The sequence below is a fragment of the Lathamus discolor genome, chromosome 1 (assembly GCF_037157495.1).
Source record: "Lathamus discolor isolate bLatDis1 chromosome 1, bLatDis1.hap1, whole genome shotgun sequence".
NCBI lineage: Eukaryota > Metazoa > Chordata > Aves > Psittaciformes > Psittacidae > Lathamus > Lathamus discolor.
In genome coordinates, this window is record NC_088884.1 from 104994633 (window position 1) to 105010051 (window position 15419).

At 38.7% G+C, this 15419-nt stretch overlaps 1 protein-coding gene across 3 annotated transcripts in view; it reads right to left on the bottom strand.

Annotated features, from left to right (window-relative positions):
- Nucleotides 1–13386: 13386 nt before the first annotated feature.
- MAPK10 (mitogen-activated protein kinase 10) overlaps nt 13387–15419 on the bottom strand; it is a 177035-nt gene continuing 175002 nt past the window's right edge. For 2 of the 3 annotated variants that reach the window (XM_065665211.1, XM_065665213.1), the window contains one exon: nt 13387–13531. In XM_065665211.1, coding sequence (XP_065521283.1) covers nt 13389–13531 — 143 coding nt within the window. In that variant the 3' untranslated portion in view covers nt 13387–13388. Of the gene's footprint in view, nt 13537–15419 lie in introns of all 3 variants that reach the window. The other variant, XM_065665212.1, reaches the window with a different exon arrangement.

The following is a 15419-nucleotide window of genomic DNA, read 5'->3' on the forward strand; positions in this document are numbered from 1 at the left end:
CCCACAGGCAAACCAAAGACTAGTTCTTAGTCTGTGTGACAAAAAACATTCCAGTTCTCATTACTGAACCTCAGGGAAAACATCAAGCACCAAAGCAAAGCCTTCAAGTCAAATTCTTTGACATCAAAGGCCACAACACCCAAACCAGCAATTGCTTTCAGAACACTGTGCAGAAAAGAAGTCCTCGTGGCCCAGAGAGGAATGATGGAGAGAGAGTTCACTGCTCTCTGCAGTGCAAAAGCAGCATGCCTGTGTTCACATGATGGGACAATACACATCCCCAGTTCCCCATTCTTCTCTACTCTGATGTTCATGTGTGTGTGTGTGTGTGTGTCTCAAGGGCAATCTTACATGAGGTTACAAAAGCCTGATGCTCCAACAGCACATGTTTTATCGAACCAACTTCTGACCTGGGCTGAAGATGAAGTTCTGATTTGGTTTTATTTACAACCATTTGCATATAGCGAGACTATTTCTAATTAACAGATATGACTGCGCTATGGTGCTCATTAAACTTGTTATTTCCTAAAGAGTGATGACTGTAACGAGCATGGCTGTCAGGTGTTCATTCATCAGTTCAAAATGCTGAACACAGCATTAACATCCGAATTGCTTACAGTGTCAGAGCTGTTTCAATCGGCTGCTCAGCAGTCTGGTAGTCTGTCAGGTCATTTAGTGTTGGTTATTAACACAGGTTGGCTGATATGATTGTTCCACGTTCTTAGCCACCTGCTTTATTTTCTTTCAACATAAAAACCTCCTAAAAACATCCAGTGCATTCTCACATAAAGACTTCAGTAATTGAGCAAAGCCACTATGATAGATTGATTTGTTACTACTACTGAGACAACTGTACTCCTCACTAGTTAGAAGACTGAAAGGAAGAGAACATAAAATATCCTCTGTATTGCAGTGACCTGGGAGCAAGTGTGTGGCCATATTTCAGTGTTGTGTTGTAACAAAAAAAAAAAAAAAAAAAAAGGCAGCTACAGTGCCAAAATGTTTCCAGGGATATTTCCCCCAAACACCACACTAATTTAAATCAACTGCTGCCTATATACAATGTAACTTACTTTTCTAACTAGCCTTTGGACATACTAAGCATTGTGATATGACTTACACACACACATAGCACACATAGTAGGTAATTTATACACGAAGAAAAAACTGATAGAAACACATGACCTGAGACAGGTGTTACTGGCTTTTGTTTTACAAAAACCTTGTTAAGGAAATATTTTCTGTTTAGCTTGGTGAATTAATTGCAATTTAGTTCTATGTTGTTATTGCTCTGACTGCTCTCCACTTAATGTTCTTTTTTGAAGGAAAAAAAAATGCTTATGCATGCTCTTACTGTACTATGTAGCTGTTCCCTGAATATTAACTGTACATCACCTACACCATCAAATCAATGAAAATATTAATTCCCTGCATGCACTTCACTATAAAGTGCAAAGTCATTAGCTCCTCACAGCAAGATTTCAATGTTGATGCAGTAACATTTTTTTCTTTACTTGTAATACACTTCTTGCTGGCAATGTAGTAGGAATTTGGATGTAATCATCATTTTAAGCAGCTTCTCTGACATGGTGAAATGAGAGATGTGATAATCACCAACTGCTGTTATCTTTAAGAGAGCTTGTTTCTTGAGCTGATGGAGAAACCCCTAATAAATAAATGCACTAGAGCTTAAAACCAAAAGATACAAACTGTATCCCTTGGGAAGATGAATGTTTTGTAAAATGTTCAAATGTTTGATCTGTGTGGGAGCATGAGGTTCAATTGCATAGATGTAAAGGAAAGTCTAGCCTAATGTACTGCCACTCACAGTAGTCATGTGTGATTTCTTTCAGCTTCAGTCTGCCACTCCTGACTGTTTCCACTACTTCAGAAGTTGTTATAGAGATAAGGACTAATTAATATTATGACAAACTTGATCTCTCTGCAGTTTGGTGGTACTGGTGAGACCTCACCTGGAGCATTCCAGGTGCATCCAGCTCTGGAGTCCTCAGCACAGGAAAGACATGAACCTTTTGGAGCAGGTCAAGAGGAGGGCCACAAAAATGCTCAGAGGGATGGAACACATCTCCTATGAAGAAAGGCTGAGAGAGTTAGTGTTGCTCAGTCTGGAGAAGAGAAGGCTTCAGGCAGACCTTAGCGTGGCCTTTCAGTACTTAAAGAGGGCCTATAAGAAAGATGGCGACAAACATTTTAGTAGGGCCTGCTTCAATAATGGTCTTAAACTGAAAGAGGGTAGACTCAGACTAGATATAAGGAAGACATTTTTTACCATGAGAGTGGTGAAACATTGTAATGGCTGTCCTAAGAGGTGGTAGATGCTCCATCCTTGTAAGTATTCAAGGTCAGGTTGGACTGGGCTCTGAGCAGCATGATTTAGTTGAAGATGTCCCTGCCTGTTGAAGGGGGCTGGACTAGATGACCCTTGAAGGCCTCTTCCAGTCCAAACTATTTAATGGTTCTATGATTTTTTCTGGATAACAAGGCAGTTAACACCACACTGGACATCAGACTTGTCAGGCTCCAAAGCAAGAAGCATTGTGTTCTCTGTTGGAAGAAGTTTCACTATGTAATTTCAAGTTTGGCACAGACCAGGCAGTTGAAAATTCATGAAAGGTAGTTGCCTAAATTCTTTGTAGCCCCTTACTTCCAGGACTCCATATAGTTTTGAAGGGACTGATCATGGCCAAGTCTACCCACACCCCCACCTGGTTTAGCACCACCATCATCTGCCTGTCATTTCTGCTCATTTGACCATCTTTCTTGTCAACCCCAGTGCTAGAGTTTACACACATTCATACACAAAAGTTATTGGAAAACGAAGGAAAAATTAACTAAAACTTACAGAAAATGTAGAATTATGCTATGTCTGATAAATGCTCCAGACCATCAAGTACACGACAAATTGTTCAGGGTCCGTCTGGCTGGAGAAAAAATGCAGCAAGCAGATTATTACAGACTGAAGGATTTGCTCCGTTTTCCTCCGGCTGGAGCCTTCAGCATTTTTGCCTTTAGGTGGCACTCTTCAACTGTATCGTGCTTCTCCCTCGCTGAAGAAAGCTGCGTCTGTACAGCTCTGCAGTACCATATTGAGAGGAGTAAGATGAGTGCAACATTAACCGGAGATAAGGGATTTGATCTAACACAGAGTGGAAGCTGGAATAACCACTGCCGCCTTCCTCCATCAGCTTTAAAAAATGTGATATGGAATCACAGTTTCTCTGGATTCAGTGTTGTGTAGGAGTGGTGGTGAATTTTTCCAGTACTTGCAATTTTACCGAAGAGAGTTTTGTACATACCTGAAATGCGTCTGTGTTCAAATCCTGTTAATTTTGAGTTGAGACTGACATTAAGAAAGAGTCACCATTTCGGCTAATACCTATAGCCACAGATCTTTCTCTGAAAGGCAATTTTCTGCAAAACAGGTGTGAGTGGGCACATTCAACAGCACCCTGTGGTGACATACCTCTAGGACTTTTACTGTTGTTACTGAGGTACCAAAGATAATTATTCATGTAAAGAAGAAAACCAGAAAGTGAACATTTATTCTATCTGTGACTTAGCAGCCTGATGAGAATACTTAAAACATGTCCCTTCCTTTCTAAGATGATGCAACTGAACTGAAAAGGTAAAACCCCTCCAAGAGCAGGAATATCATCTAGAGAATGCTGAGGACAAATACAGCAAAGCATGGGCATAAACATATCTTCCCAAGACAAAAAAATCCAGAGGTAATCTTTCTAAATGGTTCCTGATGACAAATCAAGACTTAAAGATGTTTTTATACTATCTCCCATCAATTTCTTAATCACTGACACAAGGTAATCTTGTAACATCAGACACATCTTTATCTAACTAGGGTTGACAGCAGGAAGAGGTCATTGTACAGCTTTTTCCCTTATCCACACACTAAATCATTAATTGTTCTGAAAAATAAAAGGGATATTTTGCTGCAGCAGCTACTTCTTTCTAATTTCTGCCTCGTGTACTTGTAAGAATCAAGGGCAATCCCCCTTATTCTCCAACATTATATTTGAAGTAGAGGTGGGAATAATTTCACACATTTCAAACTTAGCCTAAAGAAATACTAAATGTCCCCATTGTTAGTTCCAGGCTTATGATACAGGGAAGGCTAAAATCTTCCAGACAGCAACAGTCAGCCACTCCTGTAATGGGACTTACTTAACAAAAGCCTCAGTCTATGCATTAAATAGACATATTCAGGAAGAGAGCCGTTTTCTCCAGCACCCTAATTACTATTCCATTATATGAGTGCTCCTGGAATGTGGACAAAACATCATACAGAAACATCAGGAGACAAACAACGTCTACTCCTTCCCACCAGTCAACTTCAAAATAAGATAAATACACTGGGAAATCAGCATTAATTAAACCAGCTAAACTTCATCCCTGTCTCCTTACACTATACTGATAATCGTGTTTTCTTGGAGCCACAGCAGATTTGCAATTCAGGCTCCAAGCTACACTATTAACAGAGGGTTTTGAAGAGCATGTTGAAAAGCAAGACAATCTCAGTCTTTATCAGTATGTACTTGAAGAGAGTTCCAGCCACAGGATAGTGATTGGAGCCTGCAGTATTGTTGCTTTCTAAGCATCAGCACATATAGAAACAGGGCTAAAACTCAACAGCCTTCAGCAGACGGTTCCATAGGAGAAGTGAAACTTCAGCTCTGTCACCAAACTGGAAAGTGACTCGCACATGCAGATCATAATAGCCATACATACTGTAAGGGGATCATGAACTGGTCTCAGGGCATTTACATGGGCTTCACAACATGATAGTGAATGTTCATCAGTCTGAGCACAAAGGTTGTTCACTGACCTTCATCCCATTTGTTTGCCTCAAGTGGAGAGGGAGGGAAATTTCACAGAGGATCTGATCTTCCTTCAGTCTGCTTCAACGCAGATGATTCCATTGATTTGCTGCAGCTCTTCAGTGTGCAACACGTACTCCCCCTTACCAAACAAGAGATGTTTAGGCCATCATGCAAGCTGACTGAGGAAGAAATCCACTGCTGGTTTGTTGCTACAAGAGGTACTTACATTGAATACAAAGAAGCGCTATAGGAGACAAACCCATCCTGTTCAAGTAAGAGCTACAGATTTTCTGGAATTTAGTGCTCTGAGTTATTTGCAGCTAAATCAGTTACAGCTTCAGATCTGGGTTCAATGATGTGTAAATTACTGAAACACGATCACAAAATTTCTGATTCTTGAAAAGGGCAAACCTCTCAAAAAAAGGCCTGAAAATATACTCGGCAAAACAAAAAGGATGGTCCCTACCCTTCCTATTTTGCAGTAAGAATCACAAAGCCAAAATTCCCTTGCCAGTGTAAGTCAGACTTCTGTATTAATATCTTTGCATATATAAACTGAATCAAGAACAGGCCTTGAAAATTTTCCTGGTTTAGCAAGTAGAGCAAGTGTATTAGCTCTGCACAGTATATTTAAAATGGCGTTTAAGTACCAGCAACTGTAAGAATGTCTTTTTTTACAGTGCTTACAAGGTGCTTTAGTTGATTCTTTTCTGTAGCTCCCCCATTTCAAATTGCTTCAACAGAAGGCTGTTTGTGATTTTTCTTTTCATCTCTGCACATGATAAATCCAAACATAAAAATGTCATTTGTGTATTGTGTATTGGGACAGCCAGCTTGTGCAAGAATTGAGAAAAACAGCAATGTTTCCCAAAAGGCAGCAGCCTCTTGTTTTTGTTCTTTTTTCACTTGAAGGGTGTTCAACTTTGTGAAAAGTCAGTCCCCAAATAGTAATTGCAGTTGGTATGATTGTGTGGGGTTTTTTTGGTTTTGTTTATGTGTTTGGCTGGTTGCTTGGTTTGGTTGGGGGTGTGTGGTGTTGCTGTGATTTTGTTTTGTATTTTAAGGGGAAAGAGATGGGATAGGAACTATCCCATAGCAGTTTTTCTTCATTCTGTCCAGTCATGTGGTCAAATTCCCTCCCATATTTTTATGCAGGTAACCAGAGGAATAATCTCTTAAGCTGCTTAAGGACAAAAAGTCTGGTCTCATACACAATAAAATTCCCTTTACCTTTCTGTAGTGCTGTAAATGCTTCTTAAATGACTGGCGTTATACAAGATTAAGCACATCAGAAGCACTGACTGGATTTTGTAATACTGGCAACTTACAAGTTTTTATAGCTTTATCTGTGTCGCTTAGCAAGGGATGAAGAAAAAAAGCCAGGAGAGCTGTATGAGCATACTTTGTATCTTCTTCATTGATACCCTTCATGCCATTCAAATAGGACTCCAGAATACACTATTTTAATTAGCAAAGCTTGTTTTAAAATAAACAACACAAACACTCCTTATAGAACAGTCACAGTCTCCCCTGCTAGACATACAGGCTTTTTGGCAAGATCACATTCAAACAGCATGAAATTCACCCCTGTTCACGGACCCCCAGCAGGCCCTCGGGCCACTTCAGCTTCCACTTAGCTGCTCTGGATAGGAGCGAGTTGCCTGTGGGATAAGGACCGAGGTTCACTACAACTTTCCTCCAAAAAAAAGATGGTCCAAATCCACATCTGTAAAGATCAGCAGTTTTACCACTATAAGGTCATAAAGGTGTAATATAGGCGTCATGCATAGAGTACATACCATATTTCAATTGAGTCCTGTCCTTGCATGACTTTGAGCCCCTGTGAAAGCACAAATGCACAACACACGTAATAAAGCCCTCAATCAATATGGTTTGCTGTGTTGTGCTGTTTATTGGGAACATTGCAAAGTCATTCAACTGACAGGAGTCAAGACAGCAGTGAGAAAAGTATCTTCATGAGGAAGCTCTGATAGGATTCCTTTTGACACATAGGAGAACATGAGATTTCCATCTTAGTTCAGTAATTGCTAAACAAACAGAAATCAGAAATCATTGATGCAACATTGACCCGTAGAACACTGATGACTGAGGTCCTGTTCTCCCCTGTACTACACCCAGGGAACAACAGATGGTAAAAGGAAAACAGGGTAAGAACAAAACAGTATGGAAAAAAGGTTGGTTCTTTAACAAATGTCACTACTGCAGTCCATTTATGCTGACTGACGCTGGCTTGTTTTTCAGCTTTTCTTTTTGTGCAACAAAATCGGACATGTCTCATCTTCCAGTCTTGATACCGAACTGTTGTTGTTGATTTTCTTTTGTTGGTTTTCTTTTTTTTTTCTTTTTTCTTTTTTCTTTTTTTTTTTTTTACATCTACATTTATCAACACTGATACATTACAGATCTTGTTAGTTATACTTTGAAGTCTGATCATGCAGAACTACAGGCAGGTGCAACTTAGATCTTATTACAGAATGGACATGGCAAGGTGAACAGTTGTTTTTGCTAGTTAAGATCTGGAGCTCTGTTACTGTTGTGGCTTAATGTATACTGGCCATAAGTCCCACTTACTCAATTTACTAAATATACATGATTCTGTATGTACACTAGAACCTCCAGCACCCACCTTTTCAGCATGTGACTGACTTAGGAATAGGTCAGAGGTCAACCATATTTAAGCATACAGTGACCTTATCCTAAAAGATTTAACAGAAATAGCATGTTGGATTATTACATATTAGTTACAGATAAATGAGAGAAAAAAAAATCACTACAACTATTTACATTATAAATATCTTGCTTTCCAGAAGACAAGAATGGCCCTGTTCAGTGAAAATTAGCAAGAAAGACAGGCTTACCTGTCTGAAATAATAAGCATGGTAGAGATACATTTATTTCCCAAATTGGCTGTGTCTTCCTTCAATACGTGCTTTTCAGCTTTTCTCTCTGATAAAAGGCACTATTAGCCTCAGCTGAAGTTTTCCAACATCCCTTTGTTGAATCAAAACCTCTTTATAACTCATACTTGCCATGGGTCAATGAACCTGAACATAATTTAAACAGTTCACCTCTTGCAATCAATAGTTAATTTTAAATAAAGAAAATAAAAAATCAGTCCACACTGGCAAGTATACTCAGAAGATTCCATTAAATTCTACTGGACAGGTCTGTTTTCCCGCTTACCAATGAAGATAACACATTCAGCATTTCCCTGCCTCCCCCAGGCATCTTACTAATTAAGACATTATATATTTGTGGAATATTCAAGCCTACTGCACAATGAATTTCTCTGTATGTGTGTGTGTGTGTGAGAGAGAGAAAGACTACCTCAAGCTTCCAATTAGTTAACTATGTCCTTTGTAAAGTGGTGGAAGTTCAAATAAGCACAGCCATCAGATTCTTGAAGATGTGTGATTACGTTACAATTACACTCTTTAGCCACACTGAGAACTCGGATCAAATATGAATATGAATAGAACACAGGTTCAAAAAATCACCTCTCCCTCTCTTTCCTACATGCACATATGGAAAGCAAAGACAAACAGAAGGCTAAACTTAAACTCAGACTTTTTTGCTGGACTACTAAAAGAAAAGTCTAATTTTTCCCTGCAGGTTTTTTTTTTTTTTTTTTTCCATACTGCGGTCCTGGAATCACACGGAATTTGTTGCAGAATTCCTTTGCTGCTGTTGTTGTTTTTGCATGTTTGAATTTGTACAAAATTTTAAAGTCTCAATAATCATGAAGAACTATAGATAGATCTGAAATTAAAATAATTTTTGATCCTTTGAAAAACTGCAAAATTTGCAATATAAACTAGAATTGGCTGTTAAAAGTTATTTTTAATTAAAATATTCCAATTGCATTTTACAATTATTTCAGGATACTTAAAACATTTTTTTTTTTTCAAGTAATCTGGGAGATTTGCTGAAATTGACTCTCTCAGGCAGTTCTAAAGACAAACATTATTATATAATCCAAATCAGTAAAGTAGCACTACTTTTGAAAACTTCCTGAAGGTACTGCAACAAGTCTAATACCTTCAGGATTGTTAGCCCAAAGCTTAAAGGTAAAGCAATAGATATGAAGATAAAACCATATATATGAATCTATTAGTCATAAATTTAGAAGAGTGATACTGTGACATGATCATCTGTCTTGTGTCATCTCTGGAGGCCAATATTATGCAGGAGCTGGTGATTCCCAGAGGAAAATAACCAGTGCATTAGGTAAGTATCTGATGAGGCTTTTTCTTTTTTTTTGACATGTTACCATGTTTGCACTCCAATTTAAGCTCCAATTTATACAATACAAGCATGCTAAGATTTCTGAATTTATCTTTGCCATGGAATTCTATATAGCATGTGAGGATTATCGACCACAATGCGATTCATATAAATCAGTGTGTGACCAACTCAAATATCTGAATTCTCTGAAGGTCTGGTACATTTTAATGGAACATAGTCAGAACTCACAAGATATGATTCCATCTGAAGACTGACTTCAAAGATTACAGAAATTTTTTGATTGAAAACATGCATAACCTTGCACTGATTTGAAGTAAATCAATACCTCACCCTTATTCAAGTTCATCAGGGAGAAGGAAAATTGAGGAAGTGTCTTTTAAGAACAATTACGACTTTTTTTTTTTCCTTTTCTAGTTTTTTATACTATCCAGAAGTACTCCATCTGAAAATGAAACAGGAATATTCTGCAGCAACATTTCTCTCTACTTTATTAATGTTATTTTTTGCAGCTAGTGCTCTGAGCAGCTACTGATAGTTAAGATGCTTCTGCCATTTTCCTCATCTTTCTGATGGCTGTCTACATGACTTAAGCCACTTGGGACAGAATTTCTTCATGTATTCAGGCACTTAAGATACCAACAGGCTCTTAGGTACAATTTCAAAAATACCAACGTGTCCAGCTGCTATTCATGCTGATGGAAGATATGCCACTTCTGGCACAGGCTCTCTGATTGCTCTTTCAATACCTAAATATCTTTGAACATCTGTACATAGATCTCTGGCTTCCTAATTTCCTATATTTCTCCAGTGGTGGCAATTATGCTTACAACTTCAAACCTCTGAATGAGCTGAAAATTGTTACTTAAGTACTATTCAGTAATATTTTAAACAGAGGTAGATTTAAAAGATCACTGGGAAAAAATAAGAAAAGCATTATTAGACTTAACAGACTATGGGAATAAAGGGGAATGGGCTCAAAGAGAAGGGTATCAAAAACTTCTAGAATCTGAAAGTAAAAAATTGTTTATCTTAAGACAGCTACAGAACATCATCACTACAACCTTTAATTCAAGAGTACATGCATTCTTGTAAGGAATCAGCTGACAGCACCAATTTCTTGACACAAAGCAGAACAAAGGATACTATTCCTGTTCGAGGATTGCTACTTCAGTTTGAACATACAAGGACTAGAACTGTAAAGAACTATTGCTTTTCTTCACTAATGGCTTTTTTTTTCTTTTTTTCTAGTGTCCAATGTGGACAGCCCAAGTCTCCTCCCCCAGATAAAGCTTCTCATAAAGGAGACTAATCTGAGGACAAAAAGAGATGCAGTAATTCTTTTAAGCCCCGTTTCAGCAAGGCACTTAAGCACATGCTGATGTTGATCACTGCTGAGCAAAGGACAAAAGCACATGCCAGTTAAAATTATGTATACATCCCTATAGTCTCCATTAAATGTCTGTACAAGCATGGGTGCGTAGTGGAATCAGGGTTTTTGGAAATAAAGCTATATAATTGCTGTGGGTTGATTTAGTGCTGATCACTAGGATGTCTTCCATTCTGACTGGTTCTTCACCTGCACTTCACAAAACCAAACAAGTCTGAGTATCAGGGGACTAAGAGCACATTTTTTGACTCTGATAGATGAAATATGGGAGATCTGTAAGCATCTGTCTACCATAAATGGGCTTCTCTGCTACTGCCTATGCCATCTCTCCACAATATCACTGTCAATGAACTGTGATTATTCCAAGTTTCTACGGTCTACATTTGTGGTATTTTTGCAGCTTCTCTTACATACAGCTTTGCCTCTTTGAGACACTTTTTTTGTTTTTTAATTTAAATAACACACTCAAATGGTGCGCACTAAGGAATGTAAAGCAAATACTAGTTACCTGAATATTATTAGTAAATATCTGTGGTGAATTAAATCTGGAGATGATACATTTGATTATTGCTTAGAAGTCACCCTTGGGGTTATTGCCTTCATACCTACAAAGCGTTGCTGTTTACCTTTCAATACATTTATGATCACTGGCTTTGAAGTGAGAGTCACATCACTCAACGATGACTTGGTATTTCATGGCTTAAGAGAGAATATTGCTAAATATTTTTAGCAGTAGTAAATTATTGCTTTTACAGTTACTTTAGAACATTATCAACCTAATCTTATTCCCAAAAAGATTTCTATAAAAATCCATCAAAAATATACCTGGGGAAAAAAACCCACAAAATATTTCCTACAGCAATTTTGAGACAGCTCAGGCCTACCAAGTCTGAAATTATTTCATATCCACTTAATTTCTACCTCCCCTCTTCCTCACCCTGGAGAGAATGTTTCTTGCTTAGTTTCCTTCCCTTTGAGCAAAACTGGACTTCATCCTCACATTTTTTTCCTACCACAGATGTAGGCTTGTAAGCTACCTAATAGTCTTATTTTGGTAGAATTTTGAATACATAATCAATGAATTCAAAATATCCATTAATATAGTCAAACCAGTTTCTCTCTTTGATATTTGGAAAAGCATTGGAGTTCGATTTAGTTAATTTCAGTTTACATGGAATACTCTAGTAAGAGGAGAGATGACTTGGATTTTAGTTAGCTTCCAACTCAGGTGATGATGACCTTGCACTGGAAAATGCTAATTGATGTCTTAGCTGTCAGCTATTCTGACATTCTGGGTGAACCTTTGCCATTCTCTGATAAAAACTCTTGCTGTTACTTACCACAGCAAATCCTATGTATTATTACCTGGTAAAATCAGTCACTGTTGGGGTCTTCTGTCAAAACCACCTAAGACCCCTGATTGACACCATTTCAGCCCAACACAATAGCTGATTGATATCCTCTGCTATTACTCAGAATACGGGAATACTAGACCCATGCACTCTGTGGTTCTTTTCCATGTAAGACAGCTGATAAGGCTTCCTGGGGGGGTCAGATGGTTTGTTACAAGCAAAGGAACAGCCAAAATCACCTAGAGAAGGCCTGTTGTCTTAGCAGTAGAGATCCCTGCAAGGGAATTATTTAAAGGGAAAAAAAAACCCTCTAAGCTGCAAACATATACTAGAGAGGGAGTGGGCTGCAGATATTTAACCTAGTAAAGACATAGAAGTAAAATAAAAATAAGTTGTTGCATGACCTTTTGATATTTTTCTGCTTTTTCCCAACCCTGTCATACCACTCTAACATACAAGCCACATGTATTATGAATACATGTAATTCATAATAGCAAACCTATCTATGAACTAAGATGATAACTCACTTAACATTGGCAGGAAAAGTTGCTTACTGAGATAAAACCTTCTGGGCTTAGACATGCATAAAAATCCCTTCATTTCTGTTCCCTGTATCTTGCAAAGATACATGTGCTTCCTTCTAACCTGGTTTTAGCTTGGCATATCTGCTTTAAAAATCATAACAAGTCTTAACATTCACAAACATTTTTCTATGAAGCTCTGTGGCTTCTTCTTTCAATACAAACTGCTTATTATTTCAAAATATATATACAAATCTCAACAGAAATTTTGGTGCTACATCTTCAAGTGTCTGAGGGAGCCACAGTTCGATGTGGTTATTTACACTTCCACAAATCCTCATACAAGTTATGCAACCTCATCAATGTATAACCAAATATATACCAGTAATATCACAGATGTAGTTATGCAATTCACCTGAAATGGGCCATTTATAGTTGTGAAGTGCACATTAAGTCCATATGCAGATGTGCATGTTCCTATAGGCACACAGCTGCATGCTCTGACAGAATTCTATTGGCACCTGTGTGTATGTGCTATTGGTATATGAAGAACAATGCATGTATATCCCTATCTGCATCACTGGGCAGAAGACGACAGAACAGAGAGTGAAGGCAGATACACACTCGTATGTTTGAGAGTGACTACTGCACACCTTGTCATGCCAGTGTGAAAAGGACAGTTGCAGGTTGCTGGTTTTGCAGCCATTAATTTTACATCTTATGGGGAGGGGATTAAAAAAAGGAATTTTCAGTTCCTTTTTTCCTTGCCCCCCAGTAAGCATCATTGGAAGAAGACCAAAGCAGAGCAACTATAAGTTAAATATACACTTGAGCTTAGCTGCATTACATAACTCTGTAGGAGAAGCAGGCTGAAAAGATTTTGTTTGTTTCGCTTAAATCTTTGTATTTTATTTTTCTTCCTTTTTATTTCTTAACTCCTATTAATTTTTCCTCCTAAATTACATCATCCTCTGAAGAACGCTGGGTTTCGCAGGCAGGCGGCTAGTCACCTGCAACAACCAAGGGGTCCCGCAGAAGCTTCCAGGCTGCTGTCTGTGTCAGACGCCAGTGTTTGATCCGTGGACATGGATGAGATGTCATTGACAGATGAGGATGGAGGGAGGCTTTCACTGCTGTTCACTGCTGCACCTGTGCTACGAAAATGAACACCAACGTGATTAAACCTGAACCCCCAGAACTTCTCACAGTTTAAAAAGCAAGAGATGCTTACCCTGTGGCAGCAGGCATGTAAGTACACAGACCATTTTAAACAATGGCAAATATTAGCAGAAAACGGGCAATGCAAACTTTAGGCATTGGATAATATCAAATCTTTTACTGCGAAATTCTCTCCTTCAACAGTCTGGCTTGAAGAGGCCTAGCTTATGTTGTGTCTCTCATGCCACTTCTTTTCCACAAAACACCCAAAAATCAGATACCTGCTAGGATCACACAGGCCTCACCATGATAGTTTAAAAAACCAACCCAATCCTCCATACTCTCTTATGTCGACATGTTATTAAACCACATGGCATTTTACGAAAATACTAATCAGTTCAGACAAATGCATTTTGATATAGCCAAAATATCAATGACTAAACAGTATATTACCTTTCTAAATGTTTACAGTGCTGGACAGAAGCCTGCCATTAAGTCATGGATACTGTCCCAGGAGTTATAGAATCATAGAATAGTTAGGGTTGGAAACGATCTTAAGATCATCGAGTTCCAACCCCCCTGCTATGGGCAGGGACACCTTGCACTAAACCATGTCACTCAAGACTCCATCCACCCTTTCCTTGAACACTGCTAGGGGTGGAACTTTCACAGCTTCTTTGGCAACCCATTCCAGTGCCTCACAACCCTCACAATAAAGAACTTCTTCCTTATATCTAACCTAAATTTCCCCTGTTTAAGTCTGAACCCATTACCCCTTGTCCTGTCACTACAGTCCCTAATGAAGAGTCCCTCCCCAGCATCCTTGTAGGCTCCCTTCAGATACTGGAAGGCTGCTATGAGGTTTCAAATCAAATAGAAAGGAAGAATTCCAGTAGGTTCAACTGACTTTTGATCAAACTGTTGCTGTGCAGCCTTCTTTGATGAATGTGCAATCAACTTAGCTAGGCAAAATAACTGAGGAAACTGCTGCAGAAATTGTACAGGTGAAGATTTTGTTACACTTTGTCTGATTCAGCACCACTGAATTCAATAAACCCTTCTATGCTCTTTTCACCAAATACCAACTCAGCCCCAGTTGAGTTTCCAGTTTCTGGAAAGTGCATTTTTATAGTTATTCCTAACTTTCAGCATAAAGCCAAAGGAGGCCACAACAAACCTGAATGACAGAATTAAAGAATTCAGCAGCACAAGGCAGCGCTTACACAGTAACACTCAGAACGCCAACCAGAAGCTGTCCTAGCCAAAAAGTAGTGTTTAATTTGCTATGTGCATCACCTGTCTGGTGCTACAACAGCTTGTTCCTGAAGGGATGGATGCCAGGTGAAACAGTGCAGAACTAAAAATGGTACATTCAAAAGAGAAAGAGAGCCCCAAGTATTAATTTCCTGTTTGGCAGGAAGCTTCTCACTGGTTACAGGGTTGAGGAAAAGAGCAAAAGGTTAGAGCAGGTGAAAAATAACTCCTGGGATCTGTTCCTGGCTCTGCCAGAGCTGACGTCTGCTCTTTTAAGCCACACATCAATTTCCCTGCTGTGAAGTAGGGATTCCTTCCTCAGAGGAAGCTTCCTATGAAGCCCTATTTAGCTAGCATCTATGGAAGTGCTTTAATAATCCAGCTGCAAAGTGGTACAGATGTGAGGGAAAAAAAATGAAAGGAGAAATGCAGCTTTCGCTGTTTCCAAAAATATGCCTTGTGTCTGCATTGGGAATTTGCTCAGCTTCTTGTAAATCATGTCATTAGTAACACTTGATATCCAGTGTCTCAATGCTTGGCAAGTCCATAAACTGCTTAATTTAAGCTCTGCACATGACAGAAGAGGGCTGCTAAGGGTATCCTATAGCTCTTGGGTGATAGCAAC